This window comes from Exophiala bonariae, assembly GCF_035927105.1.
Source record: "Exophiala bonariae strain CCFEE 5792 chromosome Unknown scaffold_7, whole genome shotgun sequence".
NCBI classification, from domain to species: Eukaryota; Fungi; Ascomycota; class Eurotiomycetes; order Chaetothyriales; family Herpotrichiellaceae; genus Exophiala; species Exophiala bonariae.
In genome coordinates this window covers 892170-910903 of record NW_027042482.1, presented here as the reverse complement: position 1 = coordinate 910903, position 18734 = coordinate 892170, and the positions used below count along the sequence as shown (strand labels likewise).

General features: G+C 49.4%; 6 protein-coding genes across 6 annotated transcripts; 4 read left to right on the top strand and 2 right to left on the bottom strand.

Moving 5' to 3' along the window:
* Positions 1 to 113: 113 nt before the first annotated feature.
* Positions 114 to 1157, top strand: LTR84_012335 (uncharacterized protein; the record flags this gene model as incomplete). Its single annotated transcript, XM_064855859.1, has 1 exon — positions 114 to 1157. The coding sequence occupies one exon, from the start codon at positions 114 to 116 to the stop codon at positions 1155 to 1157; it is 1044 nt and encodes a 347-aa protein (XP_064708519.1).
* Positions 1158 to 1256: 99 nt separating this feature from the next.
* On the top strand, positions 1257 to 9565 carry LTR84_012334 (uncharacterized protein; the record flags this gene model as incomplete). Its single annotated transcript, XM_064855858.1, has 2 exons — positions 1257 to 2883; positions 2946 to 9565. 2 exons carry the CDS (start codon positions 1257 to 1259, stop codon positions 9563 to 9565), a joined length of 8247 nt encoding a protein of 2748 aa, XP_064708518.1.
* A 604-nt stretch (positions 9566 to 10169) lies between these two features.
* On the bottom strand, positions 10170 to 11910 carry LTR84_012333 (uncharacterized protein; the record flags this gene model as incomplete). Its single annotated transcript, XM_064855857.1, has 5 exons — positions 10170 to 10853; positions 10908 to 11045; positions 11105 to 11481; positions 11538 to 11661; positions 11722 to 11910. The coding sequence occupies 5 exons, from the start codon at positions 11908 to 11910 to the stop codon at positions 10170 to 10172; spliced, it is 1512 nt and encodes a 503-aa protein (XP_064708517.1).
* Positions 11911 to 13174: 1264 nt separating this feature from the next.
* Positions 13175 to 15449, top strand: LTR84_012332 (uncharacterized protein; the record flags this gene model as incomplete). The annotated part of the gene is made up of 6 exons (XM_064855856.1): positions 13175 to 13472; positions 13520 to 14017; positions 14066 to 14258; positions 14309 to 14458; positions 14506 to 14978; positions 15028 to 15449. The coding sequence occupies 6 exons, from the start codon at positions 13175 to 13177 to the stop codon at positions 15447 to 15449; spliced, it is 2034 nt and encodes a 677-aa protein (XP_064708516.1).
* Positions 15450 to 15727: 278 nt separating this feature from the next.
* Positions 15728 to 17617, bottom strand: LTR84_012331 (uncharacterized protein; the record flags this gene model as incomplete). Its single annotated transcript, XM_064855855.1, has 6 exons — positions 15728 to 16029; positions 16104 to 16399; positions 16460 to 16936; positions 16998 to 17062; positions 17121 to 17312; positions 17363 to 17617. The coding sequence occupies 6 exons, from the start codon at positions 17615 to 17617 to the stop codon at positions 15728 to 15730; spliced, it is 1587 nt and encodes a 528-aa protein (XP_064708515.1).
* A 385-nt stretch (positions 17618 to 18002) lies between these two features.
* On the top strand, positions 18003 to 18482 carry LTR84_012330 (uncharacterized protein; the record flags this gene model as incomplete). Its single annotated transcript, XM_064855854.1, has 1 exon — positions 18003 to 18482. One exon carries the CDS (start codon positions 18003 to 18005, stop codon positions 18480 to 18482), a length of 480 nt encoding a protein of 159 aa, XP_064708514.1.
* Positions 18483 to 18734: the final 252 nt, after the last annotated feature.

The following is an 18734-nucleotide window of genomic DNA, read 5'->3' as shown; positions in this document are numbered from 1 at the left end:
TTGATCACTCTGAAAAACAATACAGTACTCCTGCTGAACTCCCTCCACCCCGCCTTTGCCTCAGGGCGGGCTTACTGCGCGCCAAATCCTGGATTCAGGTAGCCGACAGCGCCATGGACCATGCTCAGGCTCGTTTTATCTTCCAACACCTTTTCCTTCCGCCTGACCTGCCGCAAACTGATCATGAAGAGCTCGGTGCCGAGTCGTTGCTAAAACAAGTCGAGACAGTTGCTCATGCCTTCTCATCAGCCCTTGGCACCGACGCGATAAGAGGAGGATGGAGATCCCTTGCCAGATCAGCCAAAAAATGGGTTCAGCTCTACGCAGATGGAATGCCTAGCAGTTACATTATAATGCAAGCCCTCAATGACATGCAGGATCATGGCAAGTATTTGCCTTCCAAAGTGAAAGTGTCTCAAGTGCTCATCATCATAGATGTCCTCATGTTTTACGTCAAGTCCCAGAATGCTACAGTCATCGCACGACACCTTGGCACCGGGATAGTCTTTGAGTGCTTCGAAGTTGTGCCTGAGATGAGGGCGGTCATCAAAGCTAAGAATGCCTTGGTGCGAAGCTTCCCTGCGAGAGCCATTTTTGTGCCTAAAGAGATCATGGAGGCGGACACATTTCTGGAGGAGCTCAGTCTTGCTTTGCATAGGTTGTCTACAGAGCAGCTAAAACAATCCAAAGAAGTTGCGATCAAAGCTGGGAATGTTGTCGCTGAAAGTCGAGAGTCGCCTGCGCCAAAATTCGTCACCGAATGGTTATTTGGTGCTGTTTTGAGTGCCTACGGCAAAGTCACTTCAAGCCAGTCTATCTCCAAGCGTACCCATGATGATGTTGTGACCAAAGGTCTCGGCATACCATGGCGGCGATCTGCGGTCTGGTTATCCCTCAGAGTTACTTTTCAACTTGCCCTGCTCAATTCCGACCTCGATGATTCGGACAGCACGCATTATAAGAACTTCATGTTGTTCTTTCTGGCTTCAGTTTCCACACAGATCATTCATAAAGACACTTCGCCCGCCACACTACATGTTATTAGGGTGAAATTGGCTCGAAGAAATGCAAAGTTGGGTCAGCGTACCTTCAGCTTTGTACAGGACTACGTTTCGAAAACTCTGGCTGAAATCAATACCGCGATGAAAACTCAGTAGGACAACGTTAATCAGAAAGAGAAGGCCACTATCCCCAAGGTCTACGGAACGCAAGCTCACAGTCGCCTGTATCTAGCGAACAGTCGCGAGCATCTTCATATGGTTTGGGAGAGGTCCAAGGGTGCTTTTGAGTACTCGCTCTCGCGATACACTCCTCCTATCACGACCAGAAAGCAATTATCACCCACCAATTTGCCTGATCCTGATGATATGGGAAAATCTGATGACCAACTCACCTCGCTCGCACTTGTTGAGCTGTGGATAGAGGAGAATCTTGATACCTGGGTGAGTATGAGACTCTCACGTCCCTATGCCTCTCGTATGCTGCATCGGTTTCTGCTCGCATACCATCAGGCCGCCAAGAAAGTGTATCAGGGTCACCCGGAACGCATGTCCCATATGTTTCTCGCGATTTTCGAGCTTTGGGTTGCCATCGATCGCATCTCCACTAACCTACATCCACTGCTATTGGATCACTCGCCCGAAGTCCCCCTGGGTGTGTTAGAGTCTCTACTGCTCGACAAGCGAGCGGCGCTGGAGCGCCTGGCTCGAGTTGAGCTGCACATCGCGACATGTCGACAATCAAACCATACCCAGCCGCAGTCCATGTTCAGTGACCCTTCTGAACAATCCTTTGGCGTCAGATTTTACAATCAATCCGAGCCAATGCAGTACTTGAGAGCGAAAATCGAAGCAGATGCTCAGCAAGTCAGAGACAGCAAGTCGCTTGAGTGGCAGGAAAAGAAGACACACTTTGAAGACCTCATGAAGAGAGTCAATCGTATGGATTGTGGAACATGGACGCCACGCGACACGGATCGAAACGGCAACCCGTACGTCGGACAAACTCGACACGACAAGAAATGCCGCAAGTGCAAGCTCAGGAAAGAAGCAAATGCAATCGAAATTGCAAAGCATGAGTGGCCATTGCCGGAGGATGAGGTGCAGTGTAAAGCTGCGGTATTCGAGCTTCAAGCCCCAGAAGCCATACTTACCTGGAGAGATGCAACCTGGTTCGTTGTGCACACCCTGGGGAGGGCTGATTTTGAAGGGCCAACATCCCAACAAAGCCTGCTGTCCTATCCACCGCTGGTCAAGTATGTACAGAACAATGACCGTCGAATCACCCTCGCCTCACGTGTCAAACCTATGATCAAAACTCACTTCCTCAAGAGTGGATTGTTCATCGACAGAATATTCGTCAACAATGGCCTAATTTTGGCATTCAAGGATACCGCTCGCGGACGAGAGCGCGTTTGGACTGCGCAGCAAGACCACAGTGCGATTTCCCTCAGCCGGGACTGTCAGTCACGGCTCTTGAGCACCGAGCCAAAGCACTTGGTTCGACAAGTGAATGCGACAAGTCATACACATAATTCTGTCCTTGCAATGCAGTCGAAGTGTCCTCCTGAAATGAGCCCGCATGAACATGTGCTCTTCGGATCTCTAAGATCTGGTGAGAGACTTCAGCTCATCAACATCTTAGCAATGGTGATGTCCTCAGAAGCGGATATCAACTCGGTGTCAACAGCTGTGCTTGCCACTCATGCAATTTGGCATGTGGGAAAGCGAGATCTTCAACGTCTATCTGGGTATTTGCGCGAGAGCCAGCTCGATCTTCTCAACGAAAGCTTTTGTGACGCTCTTCTCTCTGCTGTGGATGCTAGATTTTCCTCAATAGAAGCAAATTGGAAAGAAGCAACCCAACCGCAGCAGGGGTACTTCTGTCGGTGCTACTTATGATTTTGTCACTGTCACCTCATGCTGCACCTGGCGAGCGCTGTCTAGACTTGGTCCTCCGGATTCGACATGCTGCCCTGAATTGGATTCGCCGATTAGCTAAGCTTTACAGTAACAGAAGAACTGCGTCTGCCGGGAGCGAAAATCTGAAGGAGCTTTCTCGCCAGATTACAAGCTCCGGACTGCTTGCACGGCGTACATTCCACCTGGATGCTTACCGTCAGCAATTGGAGTTTTCAAAGATTGGCACAGTGGCAGATTATGTGGAAGCATCCATCCATCTCCACGACCACCAAGATCAAGCCACTAAAGACGACGACCCCAAGCGGCAGGGCGAGTTGCTGAACGATGCTTACCACTCCAGGAATTCCGAAGCCTATCTCCTGCTCGCTTTACAGGCTAGTGGCCAAGGAATTAGTGACGGGATCAAACGTTTCTGGCTGGGGGCATCATTCACAGACGCGTGGCAAATTGTTGACGACCACAATAAGTCTTGGATCAAAAACTGGTCAAAAAGCAAGATTGTGCATTACAATCTTGTCACTGGAAGCCTCCTTGTCTCGGGGAGATCGCTTTCTCGACTCCCGCCTGGCTATACGGATGACTTGTTGTATCGTTCTATCTTCGCCGACCTTGACCTCGAAGTCTTCGCGTCAGATGTGGATGATATGGAGTACATGTCACGTGTCGAGTATGAAGGCCATCAAATCTACTTCGGAAAGAGAGACAACAATTTATTGATCCGTTCGCGTCGTGGTGACGAGACTTTTGAAGCGATATCCAGGGACATCTTTGATGAGGATCTGCCGCAGCCTGTTTTCAGGAACACATCCCCTTGGATGTCTCTGGAGACTGGAAACGTCTTCTTTCGCCGCCACAACAGCCCTTGGATATCTCATGACGATGATTGGATGTTGTCTCTGGATATCGAATCAAGGCGTTCGATTTCTTTGTATTCCAATATTGGCTATCTGGTGGACAGCAGCAGCGTTGTTGGCCAAAATATTTGTCATATTTTCGAACCATTCGAAGATCCACAACACATCGTGATTTTCAAATCGAATGATGCGATAACCACCGTTCAAATCACACTGCCACGCTATCACCTAAACTTTCTCTTGCAACTTAATGGCGATATCAAGTGCAAGGAGCTTTCTGCGATCGTCGACCGCAGTCAGTCCATCGGAACCTTTCATGGGTTGAAGAATAAGCTTGTTCTCAGAGCGGCCAATACCATCTCAGCAAGAACTGTACGGACTGTCCTCATACCGAATGGCAATGTGACAGTATCTGCAGTACCGCCTCATGTCGAAGTGCGCATACAGTTGAACAAAGATGGTAAGTTGACATTCTCGCAATATCGACTTGATGGTCGCCTGGGTCAGCTTGTTAGCGACGACTTGGAAGGCCATCTCTTGAAGACCTACCTACATGCTATCACAAGTTTTCCAGAGCCGGACTCCTTCACTTCTCGTACTGGTACGGAAGAAGCCTTGTTCGGTCTCTCAGATCCCGTCACACGCACCACAGTGCCACTATCTGCCAGAGCTCAGAAGCTCCTTGGTCTTCTCGCAGGACTCTCATCTGAGCTCAGTTTCTACCCCAAAGGCCTGCGGATGATGCACACAATCACGCTCAAGGAAAATTTACCAGTGCTTGCACAGCGAGATATCTTCTTCGGCACTGTGCTTAGCATCATTTCACACAATTCCAATGCAAGCTTCCTGTTCGAGGAAAAGACCTCGGCCATCAATCGTCCTATTTATCCCGGAGATACATATCTACTCGAGAGGTCTCATTGGCGCTCTTCAAAGCTCTTTGCCAACGAATCTGTAGTGGATGATATCTCACTGCCGGAAGATCTACACTACAAGTCGCGTGATTTAGTGCTAAGTCCGGCCCAAGAGCAGGCCTTCGCAATGGCGAGCCTTGTAACTTCTGGAAAATCAAACTTTATTGTGGATCCAGAAATCAAGTCGCTCTTGAAGGGTTGGGAAACAATTTCTGGCTTCCACCAGGAGTTTTCCATCCTTTCAATTGCTCAACTGTTGGACGAGCCGCTGAAAGACCACTGGGCGCCACTGCTCAGCTGGTGCAGAAAATCCCCTTCCAAATCTAGCCTCTGCTTTCTCTTCTCTCTGATGACTTATGGAGATAGCGATAGAAGTCCACAACTTCAGACCTTGCTAGCCTTCGCCGGTTCAGCTCGCCTTCAAGGTCTTCCAGTCCCTTACAATGATTTCTACGACTTCAGAGATGGTTACTCAGTAAATCAACGCGACATCAAAACGATTCTTTCAGAATGTGAGAGACCATACACTTCTGCCTCTGAAGATGAAGAGGAAACGGACTCTGAAGAGGACTCTGAAGCGGAATCTGAAGGACAAATCCGCTATGACGAGGAAACTGCAGCTCAAAGCAGGCAATTTATGGAAGCTGTGGAAGCTTCTTGGCCCGGGTCACACGTTGAACTACCTCGTAAACGCAATTTGAGTCATTACAATTATGGCGACCTCAAAGCCCTGCTAAATGGCAGGTTTGCCGCCTGGTACCAGAACTACGAGTTCCTGTCGCTTTGTGACAAATATGAACAGAGTTTGAGAAGTCGCAAACACTCGTGGACTGCTCCCGAGATTCCTCCCATCATTATTTATCATACCTCAGCTCAGCGCGATCGTATTCCATGTCCTACACGGCCATCGATCCTCGCCATCATGAAAACTGTCGATGTGACGGAGGCCGATTTTTGTGAGACCCGCCCTAGCATGCTTGATCACAACCTTGCGAACGTCATTACAGCTAGACAGAAGATTGAATTGCTGAATGCCAACGAAACTCGAGTTGCTTTGGAAGGTGTAGAAGAAATTATTGAAGAGCTGGAAGCTGATGCGACTCCGACCGTTCGAGAATATGGGAGGTTCATTAACAAGAGCCTTCAAGCGCTAAATGCAGCCGCAGCCGCCACGGATCATATTAGACACCCAACCCAGATCTTCTTACGAGAGAAAGCTACTGTTGTACAGACTCGGATCGACTACATTCTTCGCCAGTGTCGAGTCCTCCTCGGTCCACAGCTTCCTTCCGAGCGTGCACTTGGGGGAGCTCGCCTTTGGCCGTCGGTCTCGGATATGGCTTTGCTCCAACTTCTGTCGGCTGAGAATCGGTCGCAGCTCCCAATTCCGTGGAAAAAGGTCATCCTCCGCTTCGCAGAAGAAATTACAGCCCTGCAGCGTGTGGAACGTATGCAGAAATATCTGGCAGCTGACGATAAATTTGCTCTTTCCAAAGAATTGGCAAACCCAGCCCACGCTGGGTGGTCAACTGAAGATTGGCCGGACTGGCTTCTGCTTGAAATTCAAAATCAAATCCTGATCCGTCCTGAGCAGATCCACATCGCACTTGAGATTATCGAACCGAAATCTGGAGTTGTGCTTGCAGATATGGGTATTGGCAAGAGCTCAACCATCCTGCCAATGGTGGTGACAGCCCTCGCAACTGGCTCATCGCTTGTCCGGGTCATTGTCTTGAAGCCCCTTGCGAACGAAATGCTTCGAATTCTGTCGCGATCTCTGGCTGGACTCGTTGGCCGAGCAGTGTATTATCTTCCCATTTCGCGACAAACAAATCTCACTGGGAAGAACCTGGAAAAGCTTCAGGGTATATACGAAACTTGCATCGAAAATGCTGGCGTTCTTGTCAGCCTTCCAGAACACTTGAACTCGTTTCGCCTCTTATGTAATGACAAGCTTCACGCTGATGCGGACCTTGCACAGCAGCTTTTTGGCATCCAAGACTTCGTTGATCGAAATGCTCGAGATGTCATAGATGAGTCCGACCAGGTGCTTGAGCCTGGCTACGAATTAGTGTACACAACAGGAGAATCGAGCCTGCTCTCGAAGTCACCAGAACGATGGGTCGTTGCTCTTGAGATGCTCGAACTGGTCCGGCGAAACGTCGGTACATCATTAGCAAATACACCCTCGGGTCTAGAGGTTGAGCGACGGGCGACCGGTTCCTTCGATCATATCCGAGTTCTTAACGAAGAAGGCGCTCAGACGTTAATGACATCTCTAGTCGATTCGATACTGGAAGGCGGGTTGCCTAGTGTTCCGTTGGGCCACTGCAATGCGGAAGTCTTGCAGGCGCTTCGATCATTCATCCATGATGCAGACCTTGAACCCGAAGCTTTTCAATTGGTCTCGGACCATTTCGAAGGATCTGAGCAATTGGATATCTTGTATGTGGTCCGTGGCCTCATCTCGTACCAGATCCTGACACATGCACTGCGCAAGAGATGGATGGTGAATTATGGTCTTGACCGAACTCGAGCTGGGGGCCCTGGTGGTTGCCTGGCTGCAGTTCCCTATCGCGCAAAAGCAATACCGTCACAATCCTCCGAATTCGCACAGCCAGAAACGATGATCATCCTGACAACGTTGTCATATTACTACACTGGTCTGCTATACCAGGAGCTTCGGCAGTGCATACTCATGCTGTTGAGATTACCAGATCCCTCTGAGGAGTTCTCTAAATGGGTGATGAACTCGAGATTACCAGCTACATATCGAAAGGCGATACCGATCAATCTTGATGATGCATTGTGTTTGGATACCCTGTACCAACATTTTCGGCTCAACAAAGCTGCCATTGATTTCTTCCTCAAGTTGAAGGTGTTTCCGAAAGAAGCAAGAGAATTCAAATGGAAACTTTCGACTTCGGCATGGGACCTTTGTGCCACCGATAACGGTAGAGTTACCACTGGATTCTCTGGGACGTGCGACAGTCGAATCCCATCCACAATCAAGCAAAAGGATCTACAGAGCCTCCGACACAGCACAGCATCTACTCTAGCAACCATCCTGCGGTACGACAACCGTCAGTACATTTGTGCCGCGTCTTCGCACGGACAACGTCTCTCGACTGATGAGATGATTGATCTGATCGTTGGTCAGGTGAAGGAGCGTTCAGTGATAATCGATGTTGGTGCTCAATTCTTGGAAGACAACAAAGAAATTGCAGCGAAGTGGCTGAACAAATGCAACAAGAACAAACTGGCAGCCATTTTTTTCAATGATAGGGACGAGAAAATGGTTCTGAATCACGACGGCAGTACCGAGAAGTTCAACTCTTCCATTTTCAAGGATGAAATTGGATCTTGTGTCATTTACCTCGATGAGTTCCACACTCGTGGTACAGACTTCCAGTTGCCCGACTCGTTTGCAGCAGCCGTCTTGCTAGGCCCTCGAATCCCGAAAGACAATCTGGTACAAGCTTGCATGCGCATGCGGAAGCTTGCGGCGACGCAGTCTGTCGTCTTCATTGCGCCTCCCGAAGTCGACCAGAGCATTCGAGCTGTAAAGGAGACCACGCTGGAAGATCTGAGCAGCCTTCATGTCATCCGATGGGCAATTCATCAGTCCTGTTTGGTCCTACAACATCAAGACGCACTGTGTACGACGAAAGGTATTGTTCATAGCCGCCACAGACTAGCTGTGGCCCGTCATGTGCAACATACCGGACTGGTAGTAAATGTCAAGACTTATCTGCAGCAAATCCGCGAACAAGAAAGTCGCCCGGTTTTTGAAATGTATCGTCCGGACCAGAGCCACGGAAAGGAACTTCCTTTTCTACCTTCCGAGAAGGAGCGAGAGGACGAAATCATGGCGAACCTCTTGATTGACTGGCATCGAATCGACACTGCAGGCTTCGAGGACAATGACTTTTCCGAAGAGCAAGAAAGAGAAGTGCTTCACGAAGTCGAGCAGGAAAGAGAAGTGGAACGCCCCAGGGAAGTCGTACCGGCAGTCCCTGCCGAGTGCAAGGCATTGCTAAACCTCATCCGGGATGGCACAATACCAAGCGGCAGTTTGGATGGCATTGTTCCGGCTTTCGACCTTCTCAAAACAACGAAGCTTGCGGCCAAATACTCACAAGCTTCGTGGCCTATGCAGATTCTTGCCACAACAGATTTCATTCACACAATCGCATCTCGAGGAGAAAGTGCACAGGATGACTTTCTGAGGCCTGTAACATGGGTATTGCATGCCAAACGCATCAAGCAGCCCATAATTATCTCTCCACACGAAGCCAACCTCTTCATGGAATCCATTCGTGAGTCGAAGCGCGCTTCTCTGTTTCTTTACCAAGCGAGGGTTTCCAAATCTATGGTCTCATTCGACAAGTTAAATGTTTACAAGATACCAGAACATGAACACGGTGTCACCATCACACCTGAACAGTCAGCCATTCTTAACTTGTTCGCCGGTCAACTATACTTTAACAATTTCGAGGAGTACAAAGTCCTCTGCATGTTGATCGGGCTTTGGGACGGTGAGCGAGAGTTGCCGAATCGACGTAACGTCGCCAGTGACAATTGGGTCTCACCAGCTTGCCGCAAAGCAAATGGATGGACCGAATGCACGTTCAAATCAAGCCCAATACAGACCATCAAGGCATTCATCAACATGAGACGGTTAGGAATCGAGTGGTCCCATACACATATGGGACGCATCTTGGCTGGCAGACTCTTGAACCCGAAGGATTTCGAAGATGAAGACAACGTGCCTGCAGAAGGATTAGACAACTTGGTTTCTGAGGAGAATCATTTTAAGAATGATCAGGTGCCTGTTGCGGCGTTGCAAAGCCTGAAGCTGACAGAAGAGGAGTGAGAGGAGTTAGCGGAAGAGGAAGGTGGGTCTGTGACAGCTCTAACTAGACCGTCCCACAATGCCGGCGGATGATGGGAGTGACAAACACCTGCAAAGGCGAAGCGACCAATCATCAATGCCAAATGCGAGGAAATGAAGTCTCTTTCAAGAAAGCCACAGCTCATTATCATGGCTGCATGTATGATGTTGACAATTCGAACGATCGCAAGTTCCCCTGCGTTGAGAAAATCATACGCACTGGAATGGTTACTTCTCTCCTTGACATGGTGTTTTCAGTCCCAAGTCAGGTTTGAAGAACGCATCCATCAGCCCGATCCATCGAAGCCTGAAGCAAGTACAAATACTGCCTGTGTGGCTGTAGATGTTGATTGAATACCATGGATATGTCCTTGATTGTTACTATGAATGTGCTAATATCTTTAACAGGAGTAAACGTTCCTCCTCTTCGACCGGTTGAGGAAGAGAAGAGACTCTCAGCCTCCTTCTTTGCTTGTCCATGATTGGACACGCACATCAAAGCTCGATTTTCCCTCAACGGGTCAAGTCTCCTACACCAGGTTATCTGGTTGAGAAAATGCACAAGCTCACAGCGAGCCATCCCAGGTTAGATCCGCAATGCGCCAACGTTTGGTTCAAACGTCTCCAGCTCGGCAGCATCCACCCAGTTCCCATGTAATCCAGCTCTTAGGCGTACGGGCAACAGAATTTTGGCCTTCGGGCTGCTCATGTCCTCCGTGTCCACCAAGTGCACCTCTGACAGCATCGTGTCATAGTTGTTGACCAAGAACAGAAGCCACCCATTGCCTTCCGCAGTGCCATGAGACCTTGGTATGAACACGGTCTCTTGCACTAGATGCATATCGCCAGGAAAATACTTGGTCAACTCACCCGTCGACAGATCCAGCTGTCCTATGGTATTATATGGTGGGAAGCCACCTCCCATCCTCTGTGCCACCACTGGCCAGTTCGTGGGCGCCGAGCCGTCGTTCAGACTGCAGAAAGCCCGAGTGTACTCGTGCGACATGAAGCGGTCGTCGATCCTGGGGAATTCGATGTCTTCGCGCAGCAAGCACCGAGCTGGCGGCAGTTCCAGATCTGTTGATTTGGGATCGATCTCAAAGCGGAACATATTGCTCGTTATCTCACGAGGGTCCGGAGCATTTCCTTGAGCATCGGGCCACCAGAAGAAAACGTTCTTGTCACTGATTGGGAGGTCGAGCATGATTTTGCCGTCTGCCTCGAAGGCGTTGCAGGTATGTCCGGGGAAAGCATTTGGTGCGCGAAACCACTGGGTCGATTAGTCAATGTGGATGCCCGCAAAAGGTCATTATCGCGTTCTCACCTTGACATCAGAGGCTTTGGCCGACCTGCGAGGCAATACTCCAATGTAGAAAGGGATATCAGGGTTCCATTGCCAATGCTCTCCGCCTGCTTTCATTCGTTCTAGATCGCAAGTTTGGGGGATGATGGGGAACAGTACCTAATCATCTCTGTCAGGACATGGCTGCAAGCTGTTGCTCGCTCTGGAAGAAGGCTCACATAGTTCTCTGTCACGGCAAAGTCGTGGATCATGGCAACAACCGGACTGACCAGCCAAACTGTCTCTGTGAACTTGCCGGTCGCATCGACGCAGAAATAACAAATATCGGGTGTGCCATCTCCTCTGGCTTCGTACCCAAAGCAGACGAGTTCTCTCGTCACAGGATCCAATTTCGGATGCGCAGTGAAGGTCAAACTTGGCAATTGCCCCTCAAAGTCGTACAGCCCAAGCGTTTCGAGGGTGTCGGGATCCATCGCGTAAGGCGGTGCATCCTCTTTACATGCCAATAGTTTCCCATTGAAATAAACAATGTTAGTGTTGGCCGTCGTGCGGACCTTGAATTCGACAGCATCGGTGTATTTGTTCCGATATTTCCCTAGGATGAGGATGTCAGAGGGCTAGAAATTGAGCTGTTCAACTGATTCTTCTTACCAGCCAGGGCTTTTTTGGCTTTCCGTTCTCGTTGGAACTTTTCAGTCCTCACATATCGTTGTTTGAAATGCACTCGACCCGATTCAATGCGAAATGCACTGACACTGCCGTCGCCATTGAACCACTATGCAAGTGTGACACACGTCAATTAATGAAACTCAAAAGTACATGTGTGACAGCTTACAGGGTCGTTGTCGACAAAGGGTGGCAGTTGAGGATCGGGCATCACTCTGTAGAACGTCCCTCGAATCTCTGGAGGGATCGTGCCAATGACCTCGAGGTTCTCTGTGTCCCCCTCAAAGCGACATGGCTTCATGAACCCGGAAAACTGAGGGTGTGTGCTGAAGCGTACACTCGGCAATGACTCGGCCATCTTTGCAAAAACCTTTAATCAAAGAAATTCTCTTTTGTCCAACTAAGCTTCAATTCAGAATACTGATCTCGGTACATATGTGGCTTTAATGTCTACGGAGAAGCCATGTAGTTCTCGTTGACGAATCCACGTCGCTTCATTCATGATTTGCCCGGGTATAATATACCCGAACCCATGAGGTGACCGGAAAGCTAATGTAAGTTTCCCCGGGGCACCCACGGGCCATCCGCGCCGGAGCCCCATCGACTGTGAGCAGAAATCAGGGAGTGGCAACCTTGTTTGATTTTGGCGTTAGATTTAACTGAGTGAGGCCAGTCATGAGATCACGCTTGAGCTTCAGTGTGTTCTGTGTATCCAGATCGCTCGAGGCCGAGTCGTTCAAATAGGACACACCGTCAGAAATGCGGAGATTACCCCTGATTGCCCTCAGCCTGCTTGGCAAGGGTATTGTCAGTCACGTGCACCAGGTTTGCCTCGAGGGCATACTCTGCGCTCAGCAAGCATATCTAGGCAGATGGTGTGCCCCGACAGGGTGGTATTGCATAGTGGACCTAATAGCTAGCTACTAACATCAAAGGAGCACGGGCGAAGCTTTGAGATAGATCGTCTCTTCTAATTCAAACATTTTCATGGTGTCAAACATTTTCATGGTGTCAAACATTTTCATGGTGCCAATAGGTTGGCGAAGAATTTGGTAAATCTGGGAAGTCTTCTCGCTTTTCCACGAGAGACAGCCTTTCGCAAACAGATTGCAAAGCTCGCATTTTGATTCGGTCGATTGGTGAGTGGATGAATGAATTCGCTCTCTGTGGCGTTTCTCATTTCAACGCTAAGAGGCCCGTTCTTTCCCCGCCTCCAAGATTCAATTAGCTTTTCTGGGGTTTTGTCACCTCGATTCCGACACGTGAATCTCTTGCAAGCATTCTCGCCAGCAGCTTCGATTTTCTTTGGTTCTATCTCTGGTAGAGAGTAGCAAGTTCGATGCAGAATGATCAGCATCGTAAAAAGCGCGTGCGCATCTCGGTTGCTTGTCAGGAATGCCGCACTCGAAAAACAAGGGTACGCCTAATTTTCTAAATTGCAAAAGAAAATCTTAGGAGCATGCTAACTCTTGCCTTTGGTGTGGCAGTGCGATGGTCAAAGACCCTTCTGCAAAAGGTGTGAGGATGCCGGTCTGTTGTGTAGCTACGAAGAGCCGGATGTCGAGAACTTAGTGCCAAGGTGATTTTTTGACGCTCGGTGGAAATTGGTGGTGCTGAGGCTGATGAGCGCCCTCAGGAACACAGGAACACATCTGCTGGCCAGAATCCAAGCCCTAGAGAGACGTCTCGGAGCCGCGTCGAGCAATTTGCCCCTCCACGGCCAAGCTGACTGTGCTTCGAGCAATGCGCCTTCTGAACTTGCCGTATCAGCGGATGTGGAAGATGATTTGCTGAACATCACGGCCCGTGGAGGATCGGCTGCAGAGTTTGAACCCGAACACGCACCTATTGAGCATGATGCCGTTGATGGCATGGGATCAATTGCTCTTTCCGACGAGGGAGAACACCGCCCATACCATGGTTCGTGTGGATTTGAACACATACTGTATCATATTGACACGCATCAGGTCCGTCCGCCAACCTCGTCCTCGTACGTGAGTTGACCATCGCCCTTGCCGAAGTCAACAAGATGGTACACACAGGTTCACGCATGGTATCACGGCGTGCAATCCCAAAGATAGGACGCAGCATTCGTCCAACTATCTTGGACAGCCTCAGCTTTGGCCGGGTCGGGGGAGCGAGGGCCGGGATGAGCGTGCAAGATCTGCCACCAAATTCAGAGGCAAGCAATCTCCTTGCTGAATATTTCAAAACCGTTGGCCTGTTCTTTCCATGTATTCACCAAGACACATTCATTGCAAAATACAATGACTTTCGTCGAGATGGTACCCGCAACGCCCGCCGAACTTGGCTGGCGCTGCTGTACATGATTTTTGCCTCGACACATGAAATCGAAAGCTATGCTTCTCCAACCGACTCAACTATGGAAGTCTCGCGAAGGTATCGCCAAACAGCTGTCAGCTTGATTATGCCTGAAGCAATTACGTACTCTGACTTGGAAACAGGTCAGTATTTGACCCTCATCTAGACCCCCGCGCTAATCACGACTTCAGTCCAGATGCTTTGCTTGATGACTTGCCACCTACAAGGATCTCCAGACTCGGCACAAGCGTGGACGTTCCATGTGCTTTCTGTGAAGGCTGCTATGCAGATTGGACTTCATGCCCCTGGCGGCTCTGAAGACCTCTCGCTTCTTCAACGAGAAATGAGAAAACGAACATGGTTCTGGTGTATTCACAATGATGCGTATGTACCTCGTCAAAGCAGCAACAATATCCGCTAATGTTAAGAGCTAGCTTACTCAGTGCCCACCTCGGTCGCCCGCCCATCATACAAAAATCTTTGACCACGATGACACTCCCCTTGGATATCACGGATGCTTTTCCTACCACACGTCAAAGTCGCTCAGTCATGGCAGCTAGTGTAACATATTTTACAGCACTAATGTATGTATGGCTCATCCATTCACGGATATTTATTAACTTGCGAACAGCGGACTATCTGGGATAATCACCGATGTACTTGCCCAACTCTACTCTAACAATGGTTCTCCGTTGGGAACCCGCTCCATGGCTGATGTTCTTCGTCTGGTCTTTGACTTTTCCTGGAAACTGTCCCAGTGGCACCAGTCAGTGCCTGAAGAGCTCCAACCTACTGAAAATGGCAAGCATCAACCGACATCACAAGCATTAATTACTATTAGACGCTTCCAGACCGGGCTTGCACTACGCTACTATGTCGCACTCAATCTGGTCTATCGATCGGCGTTGTTATGCTTCATTCACTTCAGGCCAGGGCATACAGATGACAATCTTCAGTTGGCCGTACTCCGGGATTTCGGGTTCCCTTTCGTCAAGAACTGCATTCGCACTTGTAGGCAGGGTATCTCACTCGCCAAGGCAATCGTGGTTGAGCCTTACCAGGAGCAACGGCTTTGGGGGGCCTGGTGGATGACCAATTTTCTTGGTTCGTCAACATCCCCTTTGAGCGAGCGATAGACTGACGAAGTATACAGCATTCAACACTTCAATCATGGAACTAGGCATCTTGATGATAGCTAAGCGGGAGATCTTTGTAGACCTGTTCGCCGCAGAAGTCCTGAGTTCCATACATACCGACCTCAAGGATGTGGGACATGTGTTCCGCCGGCTCAATGACAGCAACCAAATTGTCTCGCGCTGTCACGGCTGTCTCAGAGAACTATTGGCCCTTTTCGACTCAACATACCCGAGGCAGCCTGGCGGAGACTCTGAGAGCCCAGGTTCACCTGGTCACGATGAAAGACAACGCAATGAGAATCACCCTGCTCAAGCAGCCAATGTGTCGGATTTTAATGATGCCGCTCATAACTTCCCGTGGGCTGACATGGATCTGTTCACCGAGTCTCTAGGAGCAGGCTTCAGCGGTCCAGAGCTAGATTTTCTGAATGGTCTGTGATTAAGGAGCTTGTATGGTCGCTAGATAGCTTTTTGATAGGTTAGGACTTGAAGAGCAGTCCGGTTCGAGATTTGCTTGATGCAAATTTCCGTGGGTAGTCAGGATTATTAAAGGAAGGGCGTCTATTTGGTCGGTAGATTCTGTATGGAACCAGCTTCTTATTTGACAAATACCATCTCTATTTTGCTTAACCAGGAGCTCCTCCTTTTCTCTTCATCAAAGCAGAAGACCCCAAATGTGTTGTTGCACTTCTCTTTGAGCCATAGTCCGAATTATTATCACTGGGTACTTTCAGAAACCTTAGGCTTGTAGATGGCTTCCGAGGCAGCTCGAAGCTTGGCACCAAAGAAGTACAGCGGAATAGCCACCAGCAAGATCAACGTGAGCAGCATGAACATGACCATGTAAACCTGGATCCACCCAGATTGCTCCACCCAATCAGAAGCAACGTATAAAAAGATAAACGCTACAAGATTCTTGAAGGCGTTGACAACAACCAGACAGTCGGCGGCATACTCGGAGTAGCAGTCCGCCACGTAGGTGATTGCGATGTTGGGAGCGTAAACGGTTCCAAAGGATACTAATTTCTCATGTTAGTGGTTCATTCGATATTTAATCGTAGCATGCCTGGAAAAGCACGAATCGTTAACATACCCATAGCGAAACCGAAAGAAATACCAATCCAATGGAGCTTGTACGCACACGTGAATGCGACCACAATGCATCCAACAGGTGCGATCCAGAAGCCTGGTATCAACGACAAGAGCCGTTGCTCTAACTGATACTCGCCCTCATGTTTCCGAATGCTACGCATGGTTATCGTATCCGAGATGTAGCCACCACCGTAGCAGGCGACGAGAAAGCCAATGAGGGCGGCAACCTCGATCAGACCGATATATTGTGTTTTGAACAAGTATGGTGGCGCGAGCAGAAGAGATGGGAAAACGAATCTGCTCAGCGACCGATCTGTCAGTAGATGAACTACGAGGCGGTGAGACATTCATGCTTACATGAGAATGACTTGTGCAGCAAGATGTAGGCCATAGAGGAATACAGTCCACAGCACCGCGGGATAGACCAAGAACGCCAACGGCCGCATGAATGCTGTCCAGAGGGACATTTGTTGATTATGCCTCCAGGTAGTCGTCCAAATAGTTGACCAACGCTGTTGTACCACGACCACGGTGTCCGTCCGCGTGAGAGTTGCATCTCCGGTCGCGGTTGCTGACTGGGCAGGAGAGGTTTCGACCAATTCCGCGTCGGGTGATTTATCAACGTCATGAACTGGGGATGGCTGAGTGGCATGTCGAAAATCTGGCCGATGAAATGTCGATTCAGGGTAGAAGAGGAAGATACAGATAGCATTGAACCCGGCAAGACCAACGCAGATCCACGTAAAGTCTCTCCACGTTCCAGGTGTCCCTGCGACGACAAACGCAGCTACGAGAGGGCCGACAGCGGTCGCTCCAGCTGCAAGTATAACGTAGCTGTCTTTGGTGAGTCATTAAGTAGGGGTGTAGGGCGCGGTGGACGACTTTGTAGACTCACATTGACATCATGGCCGCTCTTTCATGAAGAAAGAATATATCAGAAACGATGCCGGGCACGATACTCTACGTGCCTAAGTCTCAGCGAAGTCTTAAACATGTGACTGTGGATCTTGGAACATACCTCGCCCGCAGCTGCAGCAAACCCAGACAAGCAGCGGGAAGCCACAAGAGAGTTCCATGACTGGGCTTTGGCTGTCCAGATTATTGTAGTGAACAACATGCAATTCGATACAAGCATAATGATTCGCTTGCCATATTTTGTCGACAGTGGCACCCATATCAGATTCCCGAGGCCGAGTAGGAAGAAGTTCCACTATGTCTTTTCAGCTGACAGGTTATTCGGATTGAGTCCAAGCAACATACAGTCAAAACAGCAAAAGATTGGTTTTGGGTTTTATGATATTGCATTTGAAGAATAGGAGTCGCGACAGAAAGGCCAGATCCAGCAAAGTTGGCCGTGAAGTTGAAAAGTGCCACAGACAGTAAGGCGAGAATCTTGAACCATCGAGGCCATCGTAAAGGATCGTCGAGGTTCGAGGAAGGAGGTGGCCAGAGGATGATCCCATGGTGACGAGTAGTTTTGCTAGAGGCAAGGTGAACAATGTCGACAGAAGTCATCGTGGGTAACAATGCAGACAAGCTTCAGACGATGGTATTCGTCGAGATTCCTTGGTATCATGAGCGAAGACTAGTTAGTAACAGCTTGTTATCCTTTTATGGTGGACTGATGTCCTGAACTGAGGCTACTTACCAGGTAGATCCGGGGAAGAGCAGTCTCCTGTGCCGCAGTTACCCGGATCTGCGTCAGGGGATGTATCGAATTTCCGGCATGATGAAGCTGACACGCGTGCTCATATCATTATAAGCAATCGGCTGATACGAGTGGCAGTTAATGGTTCAAAAATAGCTTCTACAGACCATAAATTACCTCTTGCTTCAGTGCGAAGCTAACGTATCAGAATCTCAAACGCTTTATTCCTACAACACTTTCATCCGAATAGCCATGGCTTTACAGTCGCAATACGTTTTCACGCTATACGTAGACCTCGCGCCAGCTTTGGACTTTGGGAAAACTACCAGCAGTGGGAACCGCAGATTTATCCCCATCACCGGAGGTAGACTGGAAGGACCGAATTTAAAAGGAGAGATATTGCCAGGTGGAGGTGATTGGAATGCTGTACGCGCTGACGGCGTCGTTCATGTCCTGGCAAAGTACGCCATCAGGCTGGAGGATGGAACGATGGTCAACGTGCACAATGAAGGCTATGGGCGAGCAAGCCAAACAGTCATGGAGGGAGTTTTCAGTGGCCAGCCCGGCGGCGCAGTACCTGAAGGCAGCGAATGGTATACGAAGACCTGGCCACGATTCGAAGTGGCTGACAACACTAAACATGCCTGGATGTGCCGAACGTGCTTCGTGGGAAATCTGTTGAAGCCGGAGGGGCCTGGCCACGTTCAGATCGAAGTGTTTGAGCTGCTTTGAGCGGCTTTGTGACTCGGATGCTGCACTTCGGTTGCGGTCAACGACTTCGAGATGCTGCTCGTAAGCCACCGACAAAATTTATGTTGCATTGCTGGGTGGGGATGGAGCAGAGATCCGAGTACAGGTAGTTCTGGTCCGAAAAATTGCACAAATCATTTCTTCCATTCCGCGCTCCCGCTGTTATACCCGGGAGATTATACCCGGAAAGTGATGATACATTTCGATAGGCCACAGCGGAAGACCAAACACGAC